At 43.0% G+C, this 22566-nt stretch overlaps 1 protein-coding gene across 4 annotated transcripts; it reads left to right on the top strand.

Annotated features, from left to right (window-relative positions):
- The first annotated feature begins 1828 nt into the window (after positions 1 to 1828).
- Positions 1829 to 22326, top strand: PRPSAP2 (phosphoribosyl pyrophosphate synthetase associated protein 2). Of its 4 annotated transcripts, none has more exons than XM_074885699.1 (16): positions 1829 to 2289; positions 3331 to 3447; positions 5429 to 5480; positions 6055 to 6668; positions 7807 to 7850; positions 9098 to 9217; positions 9785 to 9935; positions 11054 to 11106; positions 11226 to 11292; positions 12301 to 12473; positions 13431 to 13546; positions 17008 to 17063; positions 19395 to 19543; positions 20298 to 20368; positions 21077 to 21223; positions 21637 to 22326. In XM_074885699.1, the coding sequence occupies exons 7-16, from the start codon at positions 9817 to 9819 to the stop codon at positions 21793 to 21795; spliced, it is 1110 nt and encodes a 369-aa protein (XP_074741800.1). In that variant the 5' UTR covers positions 1829 to 2289; positions 3331 to 3447; positions 5429 to 5480; positions 6055 to 6668; positions 7807 to 7850; positions 9098 to 9217; positions 9785 to 9816; the 3' UTR covers positions 21796 to 22326. The 4 variants fall into 4 exon arrangements, with proteins under 4 accessions (XP_074741800.1, XP_074741799.1, XP_074741798.1 ...); XM_074885698.1 differs by having other exon boundaries at positions 7804 to 7850; XM_074885697.1 differs by lacking the exon at positions 7807 to 7850.
- The last annotated feature ends 240 nt before the right edge of the window (positions 22327 to 22566 follow it).

Here is a 22566-nt window from a genome sequence, read left to right as displayed (position 1 = left end):
GTGCCCCTCTCCTCACCCCGGCACCCTTGAAGGTCAGGACTTGAAGTATTGACCTGGTTTGTGGTAGGAAAGAAAGCCATTTTCTAGGTTGGTTGGACATCCAAGGTGGGTACAGAATTTAAATGCAGCGGGGTGGCTGGGTGATCTGAGGAATTACCACTGGAATACCGGTGGCTAACTAACCTGCAGAGCACCATCTCCCCCCGGCATCCCAGCCAAGCCCAGCATGCCTTCCACACAGCAGCTCTATTTCATTGGCTAACCCCGTCCAAATCCAGACCCGAGACCAACCTGTTCTCTCTCTCTCTTGCAATATCCCTCCCAGAAGTTACCTTCACTCTAAGTGGCACATTATTACACCTAAGCAAAATAGCATGGCTTTACAAAGCTGAACAATTCCCTGTGTGATGGGGAAGGGGCTGAGAAAGCTTTTGGACAGCCATTCCTGAGAACACTTGCCAAAATACAGTTGGGAGAAAAAAGGGGGAAGCGAATGTTTTATCGATGGTAACGGCCATTGCTGTGTTACAGCATTTGGGATAGAGATGGGTCTGACATCCCAGGTCTGAGCCCCAGCCTTTGTGCAATGAGAAACCGTACTGACATCAATGCAGGGTCAGGCTGCCAAGGGACTGGTTCCAAGATAAATCTCCCACTGTATCGAGTTCCCTCATGTTCAGACTATCTCATTATCACAGTGATAATTGTGATAGTCACTCACTCCTAACTGGAAGGCAGGCTGTTCATTCTCTCTGATACTCATGTTTGTCATGTGCTTATCTAGAAAAGCTTGAATGAAAAAGAAAAAAAAAAAAAGAGGCATTTTTTTTCCAAAGGCATGGAAACAATCCAAAGAGGTTGAACAACTCTTTTGGCAGCTGTGCCCCCTCTGACGCAGCTCTGCTCTCAAGGCTCTTTCAGATGCGATCAGGTGGGTGGAACAGCCTGAACCCCCCAGTATTTGCAGTGGTTGAGAAAGGTGCTGAACCCGCTGCCCCGCTAGTGTGAGGCCTCATTGGTCCTGCGGAGGGGCCGACCCAACGGCCCCGCTCATACAAACAGCAGGCTGGGACGGGCAGAGCCACCGGGGCGTGCGGGGCTCAGGCTGTGCACAGGGGAGACTTAGCTGAGAGAATCAGCAAGTTCTGACAGTCAAAACGTTTGGTATGAATCAGCAGAGCAGGGGGAGCAGTCTGATTGAGGTCATTAGTACTTTGGTGTCGGGCAAGGGAAATACGGAATCACCAAAACTTCTTGGTGAAGAGCTCGGAAAGGCTTGGCAGGTGATTTTTGGCTAGAGGTTTTGTCACAGATTGCGACTTGAGTGCAGAAACTCCACTGGCCGGAGCTGTGGTCCAGAGCTGCCCTCCAAGGAAGGTAGCAAGGGACGGTGATACTTCACTAGCCAGCGTAGGTGGGAAGAATTATGTCATGGGGCCAGCTCAGGTGAGGGATGACAGACCTCTGTATGTTGAAAAGAGGCCTGGCAGAATCCAGTGACAGCCTGGCTGTGTCCTGCCCTGATTCAATCACCAGCCTAAGTGGCACTGGATCAGCACTCCAGTTTTGGTCAGACTAGGGTCTAGCAGGATGATAAGAGGTTCTTATACCTTTAGTGCAAGAGAAGACAACTGCGGTAGTTTAACCATGCTGAGGGACAACCATGGTGTAACTGAGTCTTGTGACACAGGTGCTTCTGTAACAGGATCTTAGATGAGGAGGGTGTGTGAAGAATCTCAAGGAGTTAAAGCCTGGGGTGAATTGCAGTGTGCAGTAGGTCCTTGACAGCCGTGGATTATTGCTATGCCTGGCAGTTCTACACTGTTTCAGCAAGCACCTAAGTCAGGGATCTCAGCAAGAGCTGTGCAGTTCTACACTGTTTCAGCAAGCACCTAAGTCAGGGATCTCAGCAAGAGCTGTCACTGCCTTGCTTTGGGGGAAAGAGTACAGCCTGTGACTTGGGAGCTGGGAGAAGCTGCAGAGATATCAGGGAGGAAACCAGCCAAGGAGAACGTGGCAAGTGGTAGCTGAAGAGAAGAAGGTATTTTCTCCTTGGAACCTGGATGAGAGCATGGAAATAGAAACTGGGCTCAGAATAGTTAAGAGGAAAGAGGAAGAATTGGGAGCTGACAGCCTTGAAAGTACCAGCAGCATGATGGTGGGTGCAGATGAATGGGAGGGAAACTGCAGCAGGTGAGGGAGTTCTCATTAAGGAGAGCTTAATGAGACAATAAAAGCCTCTGTGAAACCTAGCACTCCCCATGCCTTTCCTCTGGTGAAACTTTCCTGGTGAGTAAAACCTTTAAGTGTCCCACTCTTGAGCTTGGGGAATTGACTTGTTAAATAAGTTCAAGCAGAAGACAGAGCACGGAGGTCTGACAGCAGAACAGCTTCCAGAGCTTGCTGCAATCAGGCAGGAAACAATACAGCCAGTTAGAGGAGTGGTATTGATAAAAAGCTTCTCTGTGAAGGAGGGTTATTGGTAATAGTGTTAGTAATGGTGCGGGCCAAGCCTCACCCAGGTCTCCTCAGCCTTTCTTGATGTGGCAGCTGGGTGAGGGTCCCCCCTAGCCCAGGAATTAACCCACTATTGCTGATCCAGGGTCAGTCCTGATCGGCCCTAAACCGGGAAGGGAGCTGGGTGCTCTTTGCTGGTTGTGCTTTGCTCCTTCCCTGCGCCTCTCCCAGCTTCTGCTTAGCTGTACAGCACAGAGTTGGTACCAAATCTTTCTTTACACCCCCCAGTCTATCTCTGTGCAGCTGTGTATGCGAAGCACAGGAGCTTTTCTCCCATACTGAATTGTCCTTTAATTTGCAAGCTTGCTCTGTAGTGGCCAGTGACTAACTCAAGCCCTTCCTGTATGTTCACTAAATGCCTGTACAAGCCACGATGCACGTGCACTCTCTGTTTGTAGAGGAACTGTAGCTTAGTGCAGTAAATGGCAAGTCACGCTAGGACCCAGTAGGTAGGACAGAGAGGAACGGGGTGCTTGGCACTGTGTAGCTGATCAAGTTCCCTAAAATGACATGATTTCACTGTCCAGTTCAACTGCTTTTGTCTAAAGGCGAATCAAAGGGCAAACCCCATCTGTAAACAGAAGGTGATGGCTGTTAGCTCATGTCACGCAGACTTTGCAGGACAGAACTGCACACAAACACAGCAAAGCAAAGAGAATCTGCGGACAAAGCAAAAGGCGCTACTGCTGGTTCTTGTTTTGGGGCAGTGTTTGTTCAAACCCTCACCCTCTCATCCAGCTTGAGACGTTTTTCTGTGCAGTGACCTGTTAAACGCTGGATATTCCAACAAGCCTCTCATCTCTTTGTTTGAAGGCTGGTTGGAGACAACCCCCGTGCCTGTGCTGAAGCTGATGCGGCAGATCTGTTAGTCATTGCAGACTGACCCGGAACTGAGAGCGTGGTTAGAAACAGGAAAACAAACTGAACTCGGTGAGTCTTTCAGTCAAAACCTCATGACTCAGGAGGAGCAGGACTGTAACAAGATGGATCAGTGCCTATTTCCTGCAGATGGCCAAGCCACAGCCAGGCAGGAATATTTGATAAAACAATAAGAGAGTGCTCTCTAATTACATAGCCCTTCATGTAGATGAGACATGTTCTCTGCTCCAGGGCTGTTTTTAAGGCACTTGGGTTCCCAGATGTGGGGAATGCTATTTTTCCAGATCACTCCCAAGAAACTTATAAAATTACTCCTCCCTCCTGTGATTCAGAAATATATTTATAACTACTTTGAGTTCTGCTTCTCTATCTGGGTGATATCCACGCCCGCAGTGTCTGGAAATCAGACAGTCTCTCCCAAGGCAGTAAAGCTGGAGGGAGGCGGTAGCCTTGAGGCTGTGCTCAGTGTGGAGGTGCCTGTGGGCTGCAGAACCTCCCAGCAAGCTCAGAGGGGCTGTGCAGGGTAGAGGATGCTTTTGGGGTGCCTCACAGGACCAACCATTGTGAGAGACCAAACCTATTCACAGGGCTCCATTAGGGTCAAATCAAAACTCTTCTTTGGTGTACCATGTCTGATAATGCTTGCTGTCAGGTGGTTTGGTAGGTGAGTTTTAACATCCACTTTTTTTAAAAACAAACAAAACAAAACAAGCCAACCTGGCTGAGCAGTGATGGATGGAGCTCAGGAGATTGGATGACAGTAGCATTTGTCTTCTTTCAGGTGATGGATGCAGGCTGTTGTCCAGCCAAGCACTGGATGAGCAGTGCCCTTCACCTTGGGTGGACTAGGTGTGGGGTTTTTTTTCCACTTCTCTGCTTGCCAGCGTTGCATCTGGGTTAAGAACAACAAATCTCTGTGAGCCAGTATATTCACACCCAGCAAATTTTCAGAATTCTTTAGATGACTGCTAATTGAATCACTGTAAATGAAATAAAATCCAGGTGGTCATCTTGGAGCAACTATTTGTTAAACTCTTAGCATTTGGATAGTATATTGGAAAATTAACAAACTCCTCTCCCTTGGGAGCTGAGATTTAAACTTACATTCCTCTGACCAGGAAAACAGAAGTGGGAAAGAAACTGATTTGCTCTAGGAAAACAAAGGCAGTAGCCTTATAAAAAGGAACAGAAGACAGAATCTTTTAGTTCCTGGTCCTGTGGTTTGCTTAAGCAATGTCAGGAATTTGGGGCAGCACAAATCAAGTAGTCAGCAAATTCTGGGTGCCCTGGGGTATTGAAAAATGCTTCTGGGGAAGGCTGCTAATTGCATTATGGGTCAGTGCTTCACCATGTGTTGTTTCTAGCTGTTCTGCCTTAAACTGCTCTGCCATACCAGCCTGTAGTGAAATCCTGCGATGAACACTGATGCTAAGAGAAATCTCTGCTGCTCTGTGAAGAGGCTAACAAAAAGCCCCAAACCCCCTTCCCCTTTGTCCTAAAAGCCCCAAAATAAAACAAAACAAAAGAACCTACTAGGGTCAATGCCCCTGAATCATCTGTGGAAACACCAGCTTGTAAGCAGAAAAATACAGACTGAGAATGGTGGGGGTGGCAAGGTGTTGGGAGCGGTCTATTCTCTTACACTTAGTGTAATTCAGAAGAGACTCTAGGGAAGGCAGAGGATCACTGCTGCATCTCGTGAGGGTACAAAGAGGCTTATGGCCTCTCTGCTCACATATTTCAAACAGATGTCTTTGCTTTGTGTGAGTGCCGTGAGTGGAGTGCTCTACATCTGGCAGCTGCTCAGCGGCTCCAGGTTAAATTGCTTTCCTTCCCCAGCTCCCAGTCTGTTGAAAAAGCAAAAAAAGGAGACAATTGATGAAGTCTTGGAATGCATGAAGCAATAAGCACATGTTGTGAAATACAGGGAAACACTGGCCTGTGAATATTTAAAAAGCAGCTTTTAAAATGCAGCTTGTAATGGCGGAAACTACAGTTTCAAAATATGAATCTAAATGTTGTCCTTTTGCAGGCACATTTGGTGAGCAGTCCTGGGCATCTGTGGCTTTTCTTCCTCTTTCATGGTAAGGCCAGCACAGACAGAAGTATCTGCTGGAGTGTTCAAGGCCTTGCTCCAAAGGCCTTAATTATTCCAGGACTCCCTGCAGCCCCTGAATTATTAAGTTTAATTGCTTTTTGTGATAAAAGCTGCAGCAGAAAGTACCTGATTTATGCCTTTATGCTAAAATTCTGATCCATAAAATGCTGTTTGTCTTGGGCATCCTGAAAAGCATAATTTAAAACAGCTTCTAGCTCCCCAGTTAGTGGAAAAACTTGCTTTGTTTTTTATTTAGGGGGGTACCCCGGCAAGAGCTTTATCCTCCTGTGTCTGTGCAGGATGACTGTAACTCTGTCAAAGTAGTGAAAGGACACAACTTTTGTCACGGGTGCTGTCCTGGGATAAAGCTGGGCTTTTTTAAACAGGGGGACTAAAATCAGCATCTTGCTGCAGATATCAAAAGCATCTTCTTGCAACATACATGGGTTAAACTGGATGGAGAGCCCTGACAGGGGACTCCGGACAAACTGAGTATGCACTTGACAGTGTAAGGGAGCCGAGAGACCACTGATTGTTTCTTTTCTTACTTTACTTTCCAGAAAAGCTTCCTTCTCCACAAACAGTGCTGGGTCCAACAGCAAAGGCCAGCCGATGCCCCGGCACCCGGTGGGGATGGTGAGGACGCACCGCTGTGGCGGTGGTGCCCAGAGCAGCGCGGCGGTCAGCCGTCCCTCTGACAGGGATGCAGGTGTGGGAGCTCAGAAACCTGGCACCTTGCAGACATCCGCTGGTTTATGCCCTTGGACTTTGCATCGGGGCTCTCACACCCGGTGGGGGACGTTACCCACCCATCATACTCCTTTTTTTGGGGGGGGGGGGGGGGGAGAGGCTGAAATGCGCCGTTGGTACTGCGGTCCCCACAATGCCGCCCCCCTCCCCAGCATCGCGGGGGCGAGAGCGGAAGATGGCGGCAGCCCCGGCCCCCCTCAGCCGCGCCGCGAGGCCGTGGCGGGAAGGGGGGGGGGAGAGGGAGGAGGGCGTCGCCTCACGCCCGCCCCCCGCGCGCCCGCCCTCCCTCCCTCCCTCCCTCGCGCGGCGCCGCCATCTTGCAAGCGGACAACCGGAGGGGCTGAGCTCCGCCGCTGCCTCTGGCTCTCCCCCTCCCCTCCGGCCGGGCTGCCTTCTCCCGGGGCCGGGGGGCCGGAGCCGGCAGGTAAGGCCTTCAAGAAAGGGGCACGCCCGCCCGCCCAGCCCACTTCAGCCGGCTGTGTGAGGGCAGGACATCCCCCTTCCCCGGCGCTCTCTCCCCTTCCCCACACAGGGTTCCGCCGCCTGAGGAACGGGCTTGGTCGCCCTCCCCTCAGGGCCCCTGTGGGGAGGGGGGGGAGGGGGGGGTCCTCTCCTGGGCGCCCCCTTTCTTGGGCTGCCGGGGGCTCCTCGCCACCCGCCAGCCCTACAGGTGAAGGGGAGCGGCGTGCTCGCTCCCACGCTGGGGGCTGCGGCGTGCCCAGGCCTCTCCCCTGAGAGGAGGGAGGGGATCCTCAGGTACCCTGGGGTGCCTGATCGGGCTTCCCACCCCCCTCAAGGTGTGTGTAACCCACCTGGAGCAGCTGAAGGACTGGTAGGGAGATGTGGGGTGGAAGGGTCGACCCTCTGCCGTTTAGCCCAGGGTATTAGGTTACGGTGGAGGGCCCTTCTGGGCCAGGGAAATTCCCCGTGGGGAGATGGGTGAGAGGGCTCATTTTCCCCTGCAGCCCATGGGGATCAATTCTTCAGTACCATGGTTATCCCATACAGTTATTCCTGCCTCTGTTGCTTTCTGTGTGGACATGCTCAGTTCATGGAGGTGTAAAGCCAGTCAGAGTAGGGCATCATGTGTACCCAGTCGAATAATTGTTGTGTTCATAATGTGTCTGTGTAATTGTGTGCAGCCGGAAAGAAAGGGTCAGAGTTTGTGGCCTGCAGCCTACTCTGTGGTGTATTTGCTCTCCCAAATCTGATGCAGGTTTGGAAGACTGGTCCACCTCAAGCCAGAGGGTTATGGTCCCATGTACCCTTGTGGAGTCATGTCTTTACACATCTAATAAAGTTTTGTGAGCTTGCTGTCATCCCAACACCTGTTTCAAGGTTGATACATCAGTATTACTCTACAAATTCAACATCTCTCTTCCCCCCCCACACACACTGTAGCCCCCTTGTTGCTGCTGAAGTATATCTGCAAGAAAGTCCTTGACCTCTGGTTGTGTGAAGAGCTGTGTTCAGTGTTGCTTATGAATATGTCAGTATCTTATTGTGGTGTAAAATGCACCCTGAACAATAATCAGGATCCAACAACTCTTGTCTTTCAGCAGATCTCTTAACTCTCCTCATTTCCCTAATCCGTGGAGCAAAGCAGGTAACACAATTGGAAAACCCTGTGTCTTCAAAACACTGTGAATATTTTTAGTAATGTTGAAAGTTGTCTCTATATTGTTCCCATCTAATAACACAAGCAGGGTGCTTTCAGGTGTTTGAGACCTAGAAGCATTTCTAGTACATGCTCACTTTGGGTTTAAGATGTATCTTTAACACTGTTATGAATATTTGACAGATGATGGCTGTTAGTTAACAGCTGGGAGTTACAGAGAGTAAGTGTGCTGCAGACCAAAGGAAGAAACACTAGCTAAGAAATAGGTTTTTAATTCTCTTCAAATTGTTGGGTACTTAGTTTGGGAGGGATATAGGGACATAGTTGAGCTTTAGAGGGGACGTCTGTAACTGTACTGTCTTCTAGGTTTCTTTTTTTATCTTGTCTGAAAGCAAAGGCTGAAAGGTATGGGGTCTTGCTTTGGTGGTATAGGTGGGCACACCAGGTTCTAGAATAGTCAAAGCATCTAGGTGTTCAAATTCTGTTGAAATTGTTGCTATTTGTGCTCTCTTTCTGCACAGTTTGGCAGTTTTGATGACAGGCAGGTTTTAATTCACAGCAGTTGTGCATAGCACAGACACTTCATGAAGAGATTTGTTGTTAGGAAGTTCCTGACTTTGACTCTTAACTGAGAATGAATCAGGTACTGTTTCTGTGATGAGGTCAAACTGAGCAAGAGTATGTCTAGTTGCAAAGGCGAGCTGAACGAGTTTCTTTATAGAGCTAGCCAGCTGTTCCTGTAAGTATGGAAACTTGTTTTTCTTTCAGATGTTGTTTTGGACTTCTTAATAATTGATATACCATCATTTTTTTGGAACAGATTACATGCGACTCTTAGATAATTATGTTTCTCAGCAGGGAGATGCTTGCCAGGAAAGAAGTTATCGATTTATCCTAACTTCTGTTTACTTCATTTTGAATTATGCCACTTGTATTTGATATTCTCAGTCCCCTACATAATGCCAAAATGGATGATGAAGGGTTGGACTATTTATACAGCAGAAGTGAAGTGCAGGACTTTTTGAGCTAAATGCTACTTTGGTCTATCAGTGGCTGCTGGTCAACATGATTTTTTTTTTTTAATTTATTTGAACAAAATATGACAGTAGAGGAAGTGAAAATGTGATGTTACAAAGAAGAATAAAAAATGTCAAGAAGGATTAGTTATTTGTGCCTTTATTTGGAAAAAAAACCTGTATAGATTTCCTCTTGATATTTTTCTCCTGTTTTCACAGGAGAAATACTAGTATCAAAGAATGACAACAGCTGCTTCACCAAGTGGATGCATTGTGCAAGAGGTCATTATTTACAGCTACCAGCTTTCTTGAACTCTTCCTTACATTTCATCCTTATTTGTAAGTTTATAATTTATTGCAAAGGGATGGAAAGATGCGCAGCTATGAAAATAGACTCTTCTAGCCAGTTTGGCCAGGACCCAGGAGCTCTGTTTAGCTCAATTCTACCTCTGACTGGCTTTGTGATCTTGAAAAAGTCAATAAATGTTGCTCAGTTCTGGAAAATGAACTGGACAAGCTGATGGAAAAGAGAATCTGTATTACTAGGTGGTAGCCTGAGGAAAACATCTAAAAAAATAGAGAAAACCAAACCCAAGAAAAGACCTGTTGAATTTAGGAGATTGTGTAGGGGGATCTTTGGAGGCTCCAGGGAAGCATTCTGCTGGAGGTTTGTAAAGCTTGGGGGCAGGAGCAGGAAGGCCCGGTGGGCTGAAGCCCCCTTCTTTGTGCCATCTCAAATGGCCTGTAAGGGTCTATTCCTGGAACTGTTAAAGTGGTGATAACAGCTATTAAGGATGATGGAAAATAACAGGCTTATGGGAAACTCTTTGCTTTCTAAACAGAGAAAATGTGTTTCTTTTTTTGTTTTTAACTTAGTGGCTTTAACAGACCTTTGATCTCTTGCAGTCTTTTAGAAGCGGAAAAACAACTTAGGTTTGATGTTTTGTGTGCCATCAACTGAAATTGGGGCCATCATGAATATAACCAAGGGTGGACTGGTGCTGTTTTCAGCTAATTCCAATTCGTCATGCATGGAACTATCGAAGAGGATTGCTGAGTAAGTGAAATCTCCTGCAGGGCAGCTTAGGATCTTAGTGTTATTAAGATAGGACTTATTTTACTAAAGACTGATTTCTCTGTTTAAGGAAAGTTACATCGGAATATTGCTGCGGTTTGCAAGAACATGTAGCGTATTGTATTGCCCCGTGTGTTTCAACGGATCAATAACAAAATAACTTGTGTTTAGATTGTTCAGTAGCAGATCGTGATTGACTGCAGTATGTTATAGAGAGCACATTGGATAGTGTTAAATAATCATGGCAGAAGTTTTAATAATTTTCTTATTCTCCTTGTAGTGGGGTTTTCTTAGGCGGCAAAGCTGCATCCATCCTGCCCACTGTATATTTTAGATGGGAACATTTTAGCTTTAAATGCTTGAATAGCTTCAGCAGAACTTTATGACTTAAGTGAATTTTTACCATGCTACTATAATGGTATTAGGGTGCATAACATTACCAGGAGTCTTGCACGTGATGGGTTTCTTCCCAAGGCTTATGTACCCAAAGTTAGGTTTAGATAGGAGGAGAAAGGGGGGTGCAAAGGAGCTCGAGTTATGTGTGGCAAGGACTTGGGCATAAGCACACAGCATGCTCGGTTGTCTCATTTTTTTAGTGATGGGGGTCTGTGCTCGTACTGAAGTAGAATAAATATAACAGGTATTAGTCTCCCATTATTCATCAAATAGAGCTCGCTAGTATTTCCTATTTGCTCTACACTGACTTTTTTTCTGTAGAGAAGAATGATTTAACAGTGGCCTTTTAAGCATTGTGTATGTTGGCGTGTATATATATATATGGCAGCATATATAAAATGTATATAGAAATATGTATTAAAAATTAGAAATTGTTACATGATTTAGTAATCGAGCATTTTTTTTTTTCCGCTGCTTGTTCTGAGCTTGACTTGAAAAGGCGTTTAGCTTAGCTTGCAGTGCGGCTTCTGGAAATGGTTTTGTTAAGAGATTTCCAGTATAACTGTGTTATGGTTTGGGATTTTCTTTTCTTGGTTTTCTCCTAAAAATGTAGCCTTTTCAGTGGCTATTGCATTGTAGGGGCTTTGCATTTGTTTTGCCCGTCATTCTCCCATATTGACTTCTCCTTTTTTCCACTCCTGCAGGCGCTTAGGAGTTGAGATGGGGAAGGTTCAGGTTTATCAAGAGCCAAACAGAGGTGAGCATTTAATTGTCAAAACTGGAATCTTATCTATGACGTGCATATATTGGCTATCCTTCTTTTAGACTCTATTGAGTTTTGCTACTGCAAATATTACCTATTTCTCTTCTTGGCAGAAACAAGAGTGCAGATTCAGGAGTCTGTGAGAGGAAAGGATGTATTTATCATCCAAACAGTTTCAAAGTGAGTAACTGTTTAAAGACACTGTGCTAGCATTTTGACATGGACTGTCTGTAGGAATGCTTCTGTTTTAATTTTTCTTCGTGTTTTATGTATATGATAGAGTATAATAAGCTTAGATTAACTAGGTAGAGGTTTCTCTATGTGGGTTTTTTGTTATTGTTTTGGGGTTTTTTTTGATATGTGCATAAAGAAGACTTCAGTATAAGCTAACCTCTATTATTTTAATTTTCAGTGAATATGTCAAACTTTCCCCTGGGTCTCTGCCTTCTTTTGCTAAGTGCATTCTTTTGCTTATGTCATTCTCTTTTGAGTTCTTCCCTTTTCAGCTACCCATCTCCAGCACCGTTACAAAATTGTAAATGTAGGAGGAGCATTTCCTGGGCAATGTGTCCCATGATTCAGAAAACATTTTTGTGTGTGTGAAAAGAACTTTACAGATGTGAAGACATTCTTTCTAATGGCAGAAGAAATAGAAGCTCTCTTAGTTCATGACCAGTTCTCATCTAAAAAAAAATTCTTCTCAATGTTTTCATTTATGGCAGAAAATAGACGGTAATTGCTCAAGCCAACAGCAGGCTAAATATTTAAGAAGAGAGGAATATGTTGTAAAGTCTGTAGCTTTTTTTTTAAAAAAAAACTTATGTATACTGAAAAATAGATCTATTTTGTTTTGTGCACAATAGAAAGAGATTTTGGATATAAATTATGGACTACTTTGTTAGAGGAACATGCTGTATTACTAAAAGCCTGAAAATGTGTAACAAAAACTGCTGAATTGCCTGAAATAGTCCAGTGGGAGGAAAAAAAAAAAGTAATTGTAGTGAAAAATTGAAATTCTGGGTCCAGGGCACTTGCTGGCGGGAGGTGCACAGCTGGATTCTTAGCGAAGATTGCTTGGTCACTGTACTCTTACTGCCCTGGAGTGAAATCCCTGGAGTGGGTATAATTATTGTGTTGAATACAGGATTTTTATGCGTGAGATACAGAACTAGATGCTTCTCGTTCCAGGGATGTGAATACTACGATCATGGAACTCCTGATCATGGTGTACGCCTGTAAAACCTCCTGTGCCAAAAGCATTATTGGAGTGATTCCTTACTTCCCCTACAGCAAACAGTGCAAGATGAGGAAAAGGGGCTCCATTGTCTCTAAATTACTGGCTTCAATGATGTGCAAAGCTGGTAAGAGTGCAGGTTGTTATGAAATAATCAGGGCAGTGGGGGTTCCTGCTGTCAGCTTTCAGGTTTAGAGATGTCAGTGCACAAGTTGGGACTCTGTTTAAAAATAACTGCCAAGCTTTTCATGAGTTTAAAACCCACATGGAAAGGAGAATGTAATTAGAAATGTTTCCAAATGATGAGTTTATAAGAAAACCCAAACTTGTAACAGCCATTTTACATTGTGTCCTACTGAGCTGGCAAAACGGGTCTGCTGGACTCTGCTGCTTCGGGCCATGGTATCCGTCTCTTGGAACACTGTTCTTCACCTTTCTAACACTTGAACAGTTGTTTTTTTGTCATTTCTAGCCTGTTTTTTACCTGTTGGATGAATGCACTTTGTATCTGTCCTTTACGTTTGGTATGATGTGAGAGAATGAGATTACTCATTTTCACAGCCTTTAACACATTTTCTGCTCCTTTCCTTTTGCTCCTGTCCCTGTGAAAAATGGGCAGTTAAAATGAACACAGTGAGATCTGGGTTATTATTTTGGGAGAAGTGTTTCAATGATTAGGATTTGGGCTCATTTTTCAGGAATTCAGGACTCTAATGTTAGCTGTGCCGGAGTCTTGCTATGTGGCATAGGACAATTTGTCTTACTAGTGCTTCCATTTTGTCACATGTCGAATGGAGAAGGATCTTCCCTGCCTCAGTGTGGCACTACTGAGTCAATTATGTAGAGTGTTCTGAGGTTCCTTTTTTAAAATGACACTGTAGAAACATAATAATGCTGGTGTACTTGAGAGACATAGTTAATACGCCAAGTACTTTCACTAAGTATAGCCTTGTTCTAATGCAGCTTACAGATTTTGTTATGGACAAACTTCAGTGAAACTTACTAGAAAGTGTGTCTGTTGTTGTTCTCTCTTACTTTTCTTGATGTGCTTCTCCATATGACTTTTTATTTATTTTTATTAAAGGACTAACTCATCTCATTACCATGGATTTACATCAGAAGGAAATACAGGGCTTCTTCAATATTCCAGTTGATAACTTGAGAGCATCTCCATTTTTACTACAGTACATCCAAGAAGAGGTGAGGAGGACCTGCTATGATAGTTGCTTTTTAAAATTATTTTTTTGTCATGTCTCAAGGCTTCTGAAACAAATTCCTCTGAAAAGACTAATTCTTCAAACAGAATTTTAAAGGGGGAAAGGTCATGTTGGGGCAGGGAGTGGTGTTGGAGCAGTTGGTTCTTTTCTTCCCACAGGCTTAAGTTTTGCTTTCATGAAGAGCTGGTGTTTTCTTGTCCATGCAGCGATGCTGTTCTGTCTTAGATATAGTCCCCTAACTGGTATTAAAAAAAATTAGGATTTTCTTGCTCTTGATATCCTCTTCCTTTCCTGTTTCCAGTTTCCTTGACATTTATAGGATGGACTGCTTGTGTAGGTGTAATTTATAGCATTATGAAAACAGTTTGGAAGTTAAGTTGTGAGCTCTGAGAGCGCCTATTGATCATACTCTGAAAGTAAGAACAGATCGCTTCTCGTGTGGAAATCTTCACTCGCTGTTTGTTCAGCATGTCTCAACTTGAGAAGCTTAATTTCTGACGGTCTGTGCGTCCATTTCTCCGTCATATTTTTATAAGTGCTTTGAGAAGTGCTAGTGGTAGATTCATATATACACATTGTGCAAATGATAATTGTAGGTGTAAGATGCATATTATGCCTCTGACTAATGATAATGTAGAATAAAGCAAATGCTTTCTTCCTGGAGAGAGAAAAAGTTTTAGCTCACTCTTACTTTTGAATCCAAGGTATTTCTGTTCTAGAGATAAGAATGCCTTGATTTAAAACAAACAAACAAACAAAAAACCCCAAAACACACCATCATGATTTTGTTATGACAGTGTTAAAATCTGTTTGGAGAATCAGTTACCATTTGAATCTCTCGTTATCATTTCATTTGGTAATAGAATCAGAGGATGATAGAACAAAACTCCAGGCTCTGGCTTTGCCACAGTCATTCATCCTGTATACCAGGAGAGAAGCATTGCACATTGTAAGCACTTCGTAAATTAAAAAAAAAAAAAGAAAAAAGGTGGAAAACCAAATAATGCCTGCACAAGACAAGTTGTGCTTTTATATGTTGCTTGAACGTATGGATTATAGTCGATGACAAAATCATGTTCCTGGTTTAGTCTTGAAGCACATTTTGGTACATGAGCTCTTAATGGTTTATAAAGAATTGTTGCAGCTTTGAGTCTGGCACTGCTGTGCAGTCTAACAACTGAACATTTGTGGAGATCTGCTGAAGTATGTGTAGAGAAGTCTTAGATACTTTCAGTTTTTCATTTCTTCATTCCTCTGCTTGTCCTCTGCTACAACTAGAGTTGGCTGAATGTATCTGATCCCATGGGATCTATATTGGCAAGTACCTTCACCAGCCAGGTCATTTATAGTATCTTTTTAAAAATTTCATCCAGCGCTGCTCAGGAAGGATTTAGTATTCATCTCAAGTTCACAGTGGCAGCAGCTTGCTGTATGTCCTGCATTGTGAATGCCAAAGCGTGAAAAACGTTTCAAATGGGAGTTGTGATGGGGGTGTATTGATGAGTAGCATGAAATAGAGTCCAGCTTGATAAGAATGGAGGTCACTTAAAAAGCATTTAACTGCAGGTTAAGAGGATGAGGGCTTGTACTTGTTCCGTGATGGGAATTTATGGATGGGTGTGAAGAGAATTACCTGGTGTTCTGGGATGAAGACAGACCAATCAGTGAAATGTCATATAAAAACAATTTGGTGATTTTTCCTTTGTATGCTTAGCAGATGTTCAGTACTTAATATCTTCTCTCTTTCCTATGCATACATGTGAATCTTAGTGTGACGTAGCTCTTTGTTACAAGGAGCTGTTGATGTCTTACTGTCTTTTGGCTGACATCTCTGGCTTTCTGACTTCATTTTTAAAGAGCTGAAAACAAATTTGATAATTTGGCAGGGGAAAAATGAGGCGATGATGTCTGAACAAGATCAAAGTCTTTATTATGTCAAGTGACAGGCCCTGCCTTGTCCATACCTTCTGTCATGTTAGTCTTTGTAGCCTTAGTTGTATAACTTAAGTGTTTGTAAAGGACAGAATGTGCTGAATTCACGGTATTATAGGTGGAGTTAGTAGCATTGAGGATTAATAATGTTGCCTGACACATTGTCAGAAGAGCTCTTGTTTTCAATTGGTTAGGCCCATGCCCAAATTCAGAACTTTTTTCTTTCCCATGCTTGTTTCAGGTAGAGTGCTTCTGGAAATATTCAGCCACTGTGGTTTTTATGTTTGAGGATAAGATTATGGAAGAACTTACCTTGCTTGTGTTTGAAAAATATGCTCTGGAACTGGTATTTAACATCTGACAGTAAGGTGAACTGCACGTCAGGGTACCGTCCCCCCCAGTTTGTGAAATTACAACTGTAACAGATCAATTTGCAGGTATTTAGTAAAGAGAGGATTGGATCTGCTCTGTAGGGCTTTGCTTGCTGTTGCAGCCGAGAGTAGCTGTGGACTGTTGTTACAGCAACTGATAGAAGCAGGGGCAGGTTCTGTGTCCTGCTCGTCCCAGGGCAGCGCAGTGAAGGGAAGTGCAGAGTTTGCAGGGAAGGGGGTAAGAGGAGATGTTAGAGGGAGCAGAGATTGCTGTTGGAGAGGAGGACTGGAAGTGTGAATGGTGGAACACTCAGGAAGTTATGGATAAGGAAAGATGAGTCTGATGTGGAGTCACTGTTTGCAGGGAAAATGGAGACTAGGATAAGAAACTTTGGAGGGATGGGGACTAAAATGCTGGCTAAATAGAGAGGAAGAGTCTGGGGTGATAAAGCAGTATGAGAATGGGGCAGGGGCAGCAGACTTTGGAGTAGATAGTGCTTGTGAAGACTGACCGAAGTACCCATCAGACCTCGAAATGAAACCCAGACTTCTTGGCCTTACCACTTCGCTGCCGTCGGCATTTGCAGCATCATCTTCTAGTGCTGATCTGCAGCAAAGAAAGTTTGCAGCTATATTAGACCATGACTCCAGGATCAGTGCAGTAAATGTGGAATTTTTATCCATTTTGGTGGTCCATGTAAAGAGTCATACGTGATGGAGAGGTGTTACTTTTGTTGGTGTACTCTGAAAACCAGTAGGAAATAGATGAAATGCTGTGTTTTCAAGTGATTAAAGACTGCCATGTGCACACCCAAGACAGTTGTAAGTTGAACAGGAAACTTTAATTTTGATGGTTTCCTGGGTTTTTTAACACTTGTCTGTGTAGCCCTTATGTTCTTCTAAAGCAGTTACATCTGTGTAATGCGTAATTTAAGTTAATATCTGAATTTTCTAAATACCTGTTTTTACTGGGCCGTGAACTCTGATCATGTACCATGGATTCCTGAGGTTGCTTTCATATGTTAGGTAAAATGTTCGATGCTTAAAATTCTTCTGGCAAAATAAAAGTTCTCTGATTCTTACTGAGTTTAAATTTGTCTAAAGATGTGAAGTAGACATTGCTATCTGTTATTTACTACAGATACCAGACTACAGGAATGCTGTAATTGTGGCCAAATCACCTGCGTCTGCAAAGAGGTGGGTAAGATCTGCTCTCTTGTGTTAGAGCAGGAAGTCTCTATTGTGATTTTGTTCTTGATCAAGTGAAGGACAGATATCCAATAATTAGAAGATGCAGCCTTCAAATCCCTCCCAATTCCGCTTTGTCAGATGTCTAGTTTTTACATCATCGCTATAATCATAATAAATCTAAAGAGAATTAAAAAAAACAAACAAAAGGATGAGGTAAATCAATACAGTGCTTAGGATAGAGAGGGTATTTAATCATACTATATTTGTGTGCATTTACTTTATAAATTTCCTGCTGTAAATGATGAAAAATGGCTGGAAATATAATACCATTAGTCCAAAGTAATTGCTTAACGTGATCATAACTTAGAACATGGTTGATCAGATCCTAAATACAGATGGCTTACCATCTAGCATGGTGAAACAGGATTTGATGTTTAAGATGATTTTGATTGCGAAGTCCTTGTTGGCTGAACGACTCTTCTTCATCCGTGAAGCTTTTTGGTTGACTGTTCCTAAACTCTTTGGAATTACACTGCTCTCAGCAGGTGGTGTAAGAGTTGGACCATGGTTTAAGAGATACTGTATTTGCTGTGGTGACAAACCAATAGTTTGTTGAAAAGTTATCTAGACTTTCATGCCAGGGTATCATGATACTCGTTGTAAGAAAGGTTTTTGTTATTTTCTATAGCAAATCAGAAATATTTTAATGTGTAGAAGTATAGTGAGGGGAACAACTTTTGTCATCTTTGTTTTCTAGCAGTACTTCTTATGTGATTTGTTTTGGCCAGTTATTTTACATTTGCTTGTCTTTGACCATTTCTTTTACTTGGTGTCAGTATTGCCTCTTGGGTGTAGGCAGGCATTTGTTGAAGCATTTACATTCTCGTCAAGTAATTGTACATGCCAGCAAATAGTCTACAGGTACCTTTAACTGATCAGACAGATAAGTTGCAGACGTAACCGATTTGTGTAGGAGAGGATCCCAGAGCTGTCTTGTTCAGCTTCTTCACCTGTACATGTGAGCATTTAAGAGCAGTGTTTGAGGATGTACATTGTATTTGGAAAAGGGTGATGGAATGTTGCTGTCTAATCAAGAAAAACACTTTCCAGATGAATGCCTGCTTGTGAAAGATGAAGTTCTGTGGATTTTTTTACTATTATTTTGAACTTTATTCAGTTTAATACTGCATTTTAAAGTAATTTTTATGATTTTGTTGATAGGGTTCTGCCTTCTAAGTCTTAATTCTAATGTTTGGAATCATAATTTGTCTGTAATTAACTATTTGAAAAAATATCCTAGCTGTATGATAACCACAGGGCAGAAGATTCTTCATTTTTAATTAACTAGAGCATCATGATGGGCAAATTATTCTCTGGACTTTCAGTTGTTTGGATAGTGAAACAAGGCTTAAGTGGAGAAGAGGTGATTCAGGCCACAGATCTTAGGTGCTAATGTTAGGACTAAGTGACTCACTCTGGATGTGCCAGGCTCATTTTGACCAGAAGGAGACTAGCTCACTGGCTTAGGCTAGCTACCGAACTCTGGGGCATGCAAGGTAAGGTAGGATGAATCTGCTAATTTTAATTGCTGCTTCCAGTATCTGGGATACAGGCACTGTCTGTGAAAATCCTATTTTCCTGACTCTCTGCTTTCCCCACTCCCCCAGCTAACCTTACACTTCTTTACATAAATTTCTAATTTTAGTTGAAATACTGCATGGTGAAGGAACTTTCTGTAAACTTGTAAAAATCCAGGCTGTTTAACTTTGAAGTGTGGTTTGTTAGGCAAAATGATCGTCTGGATTCTCTTTTCTGAAGGATATCTGAGGTTATGTGTCAGAAGGTCAGGAATACTGTCTTTATTCAGTGCATCTTGCTAAAAATAAATAGGCGAACACTTGTTTTCTGCTTTCATGTGAATATTTTTTTCCTTATTAAATGTAGACAATCCAGACATTTAGGCTATTCTTGGCTACTGTTAGATGAGAGCTGCTAAAGCATGGGATATCCAGAATGCTGAAGGCTAGGAAATGGTTTTTTGACTGTTGGGCAAAACAGAAAGGACTAATCAGAATTATGTGACTTGCAGCATTTATCGTGTTGCTTCAAGGCCAGTATGGGTACTTACCACGTAATTCTGACTCTCACAAGCCCGGTGAAAACAAGATACTAAGGGGCAAGTGTTTTCTTCAATGTGCTTTCCTAAAACTTTAGGATCATTCCATTTTTCCTCTGAATCATTAGAAATAAAATGGAAATAGATTAGGATCATATGTATGTGAGTGATTTTAAATTTAATGTATTTCTGTATGGTTTTTTTTAACCCTTTCTCTACAGGGCACAGTCATTTGCTGAGCGCTTACGGTTGGGAATTGCTGTGATTCATGGGGAAGCTCAAGATGCCGAGTCTGACATGGTGGATGGTCGACACTCACCACCTACAGCCAAAAATGTAGCTGCTATTCATCCCAGTTTGGAGATACCCAGTAAGTAAGTTTGTGTGTGAAAGTGTTCACCTATCTTTGTGGGTTTGGGGAATGGGGCTGGCAGTCATGGACCATCAAAAAGGAGCGGTTCTGTCGGGGGAAAGATTATTTTTTTCTTAGTGGGGGAAAAAAATTTCCTTTTGATGCTTTTTGTTCCTGGTTTTAGTGCTAGGCTGTATGTGAGGTCCATGCCCTGTGTAGGAGGGGCTGTGTTATTGCGACTAGTCAGAAGAGCCCCTAGCAGAGAGGCCTCACTTTTTTGCCATTTACTTTTCCTTTTGGAATTTTTCTGGGACATGGAACTAATAAGCTGAGCTGACACTGGTTTTGTGTGTAGCTGTTATGGGCCTCGACAGAGTAACCTTGCTGAATGTGGATGTTATCTACAGCGGTGCAACCAAAACTTCATTGCATAAACCTGGCTTGGATCTCAGTAGGGTAATTGAACTGGTAGTGTCTGCAAGCCACTCTAGTCTCTGCCCTAAAATTAAGGATTAATTGAATTGATTAAGAATTTGGGTGTAAATGAATGTAGTTAATACTTTGACTAAGCTTAAAAAATCATTTCTGCATTAAAATCCTGCTGTTTCTTCCCAGTAATATTGTGATGGTTGAAATAGTTGTTGCTTCACTTCTCTCTGTAACACTGGTGACTCATGCAAAGCAGACATTTCCACACTTGAAGTAAATTGTATAAACTTTCTCTTTTTTCTGCCCCTCTTAAAAAAAAAAAAAAAAAATTGCCATTAATCAGTGCTGATTCCCAAGGAAAAACCACCCATCACAGTCGTTGGAGATGTAGGAGGAAGAATAGCTATCATTGTGGTAAGTAAGATGCCATCACTTCTGATAAATTACATTAAGCATGTTAAAGTTGCAGAAATCAAGTAGATATTCTGCTGTATCAGCAACTGAACTTTGGTTGATGGTGGACTTTTGATACTGCGCTTTTTATACCATGAAGCAGTATTCTGCACACTTCTGAAGCTGACTGTGTGAGCTGTGATGTGATCCCTGCTGCAAAGCAGCATTTGGACCTTGTTTCTGTGAATAGGCCAGACAAAATTCTGTTCCAAGTGCTTGCCTGGAGGTGAGAAGTGTCAGGTGGTGCTTATACATCAGATTGGGGGAAAATCACCGTGTTTCCATTCTGTGAGTTTAGCAGTGCTAGTGGAGATGATGTAGTCTCATGGTTTCTCTAAAGCAGAGTGTGATCTCGGGGCTTGTAATGGTAAAAGGCAATTTTCTGTTAGTGTGGTTTCTGAATGAATGTCAGGTGTGTTGGCTTTTCCCTCTTCCCCTTGTGGAGCAATCCCTCTGCCCCTTGATGTTGCAGTAGTTTTGGACACTCTGCTTTTCCGCTCTTTCTCACTTACCATCTAGCTCAGGTGCCTGAAGAACAGCCTCAATAAAAACGCCCATTTTGCGTTGGCTGTACACTGGTATGCTTGAAGATGTCGTCAGTCTGGGTGTGCAGTGTTGATCTGTCTGAGGAGGTGGTGAATCTTCACTGACTCGATCTTACTTTGACAGGATGACATTATAGATGACGTTGACAGCTTTCTTGCTGCAGCCGAGACCCTCAAGGAAAGGGGGGCTTACAAGATCTTTGTAATGGCTACACATGGCCTGTTATCTTCAGATGCTCCCAGGCTGATAGAGGAATCTGCAATCGATGAAGTAAGCATGGATTCTGAATTTGTGATCTAATGGGTTTTTTAAGCAAGCAATTTTCTCCTGACTTGATGATTAACATACACTGGCATTAAGAATTTATCTGGGAGGTTCCTGGGTTCAGGCTTTCTTTCCACGGAATTGTATACCCTGGAATTGGTGTCTACGTGTCCTTAAACTACAGCAGTGGGAAACGAGGGAGGTAGTGAGATGACAGACTGCCAGTATTAGCAGACTTTTCCCCTTGGTGTGGGGGATATTTTTATACCTTCCTCTGGACTTGCGTGGCAGAGTGAAAGGGAGGAAGGACAGTGCTGTTAGTATCCATGGATACGTGGACATTCCCTTTTGCAGTTCTAATATGGGAGGTGGAAACCATAAGGTGCTATGTCTTTCTGATCATTTTTTTCTTTCTGTAGGTGGTTGTTACAAACACGATTCCACATGAAATACAAAAACTCCAGTGCCCTAAAATCAAGACTGTGGATATCAGCATGATCCTCTCCGAAGCCATTCGCAGGATCCATAATGGGGAGTCCATGTCGTACCTTTTCAGAAATATAGGACTGGATGATTAAAGCTTTTTATTCTAAAGAAACACCCCGGGCCAAACTGGAAGCGAACAGATAATGAGCTGTGAAGCATCATCATGCTTACCTTAATATTTCTATTGAGCCACTTTTTGTTTTCTCTTGGTTTAAGTATCAAGGTAGAACAGTTTTTAAGAGCTATTTTTTTTTTCTTTGCAGGGTTTTTTTTTGGGGGGGCGGGGTGGGGAATAAACATTTTACAAAAAACTGTTCTAGTTGCTTTTAGGTTAGTTGCACTATAATACATGATGGAAAAAAACCCACAAAACACTTGAGGCAAGAATTTGGCTTCTAAATTAAGCATTCCTTTTCCAGAGCTGCTTGCTACAAGTGCTTTAAAAGATAATAAATGAAGTGACTGTATAATATTTGCATTTTAAAAGCCAAAAAGGTTGTACTGTTGTATGCAGTTAAGTGATTTTGTAGGAGTGCTTTTATAGAAAAGCATATGAAATATGCACCTGTATTTATTTTCTGCGACAAAGAATAAAGATTTGTTTTGTGTGAGCTTTCTAAAAACGTTCGTGTCCTAGTCACTTGTCTTCTGAAGTGTGTCCCCTTAAAAATGATTTGCAGGTATTACGTTACTGAAAGCGAGAGGTGAATTGATTCTTTTATGCTAATGTGTTTCTTTGGGATACGAACAGGATTTGGGCTGCTTGGCTGTGAGGAGGGTAACGTGTGTTTTGCTTGTTGTTATAGTGAAGCACCTGCAGATGAGGAGGAGAGGCTGCTTTTCCCTAATACTGGTACTCATTG

Source organism: Strix uralensis, chromosome 16 (assembly GCF_047716275.1).
Source record: "Strix uralensis isolate ZFMK-TIS-50842 chromosome 16, bStrUra1, whole genome shotgun sequence".
NCBI lineage: Eukaryota > Metazoa > Chordata > Aves > Strigiformes > Strigidae > Strix > Strix uralensis.
The sequence above is the reverse complement of the archived record's forward strand: the minus strand, read 5'-3'. Positions and strand labels throughout refer to the sequence as shown.

Bases quoted from the DNA above. Each gene is read 5' to 3' on its own strand.
- PRPSAP2 (XM_074885700.1), top strand. From the start codon at position 9,817: ATGTTTTGTGTGCCATCAACTGAAATTGGGGCCATCATGAATATAACC. The intron at 11,293-12,300 runs GTGAGTAACTGT...TTCTCGTTCCAG, and splicing joins ATCATCCAAACAGTTTCAAA to GGATGTGAATACTACGATCA. The intron at 13,547-17,007 runs GTGAGGAGGACC...TATTTACTACAG, and splicing joins TACAGTACATCCAAGAAGAG to ATACCAGACTACAGGAATGC.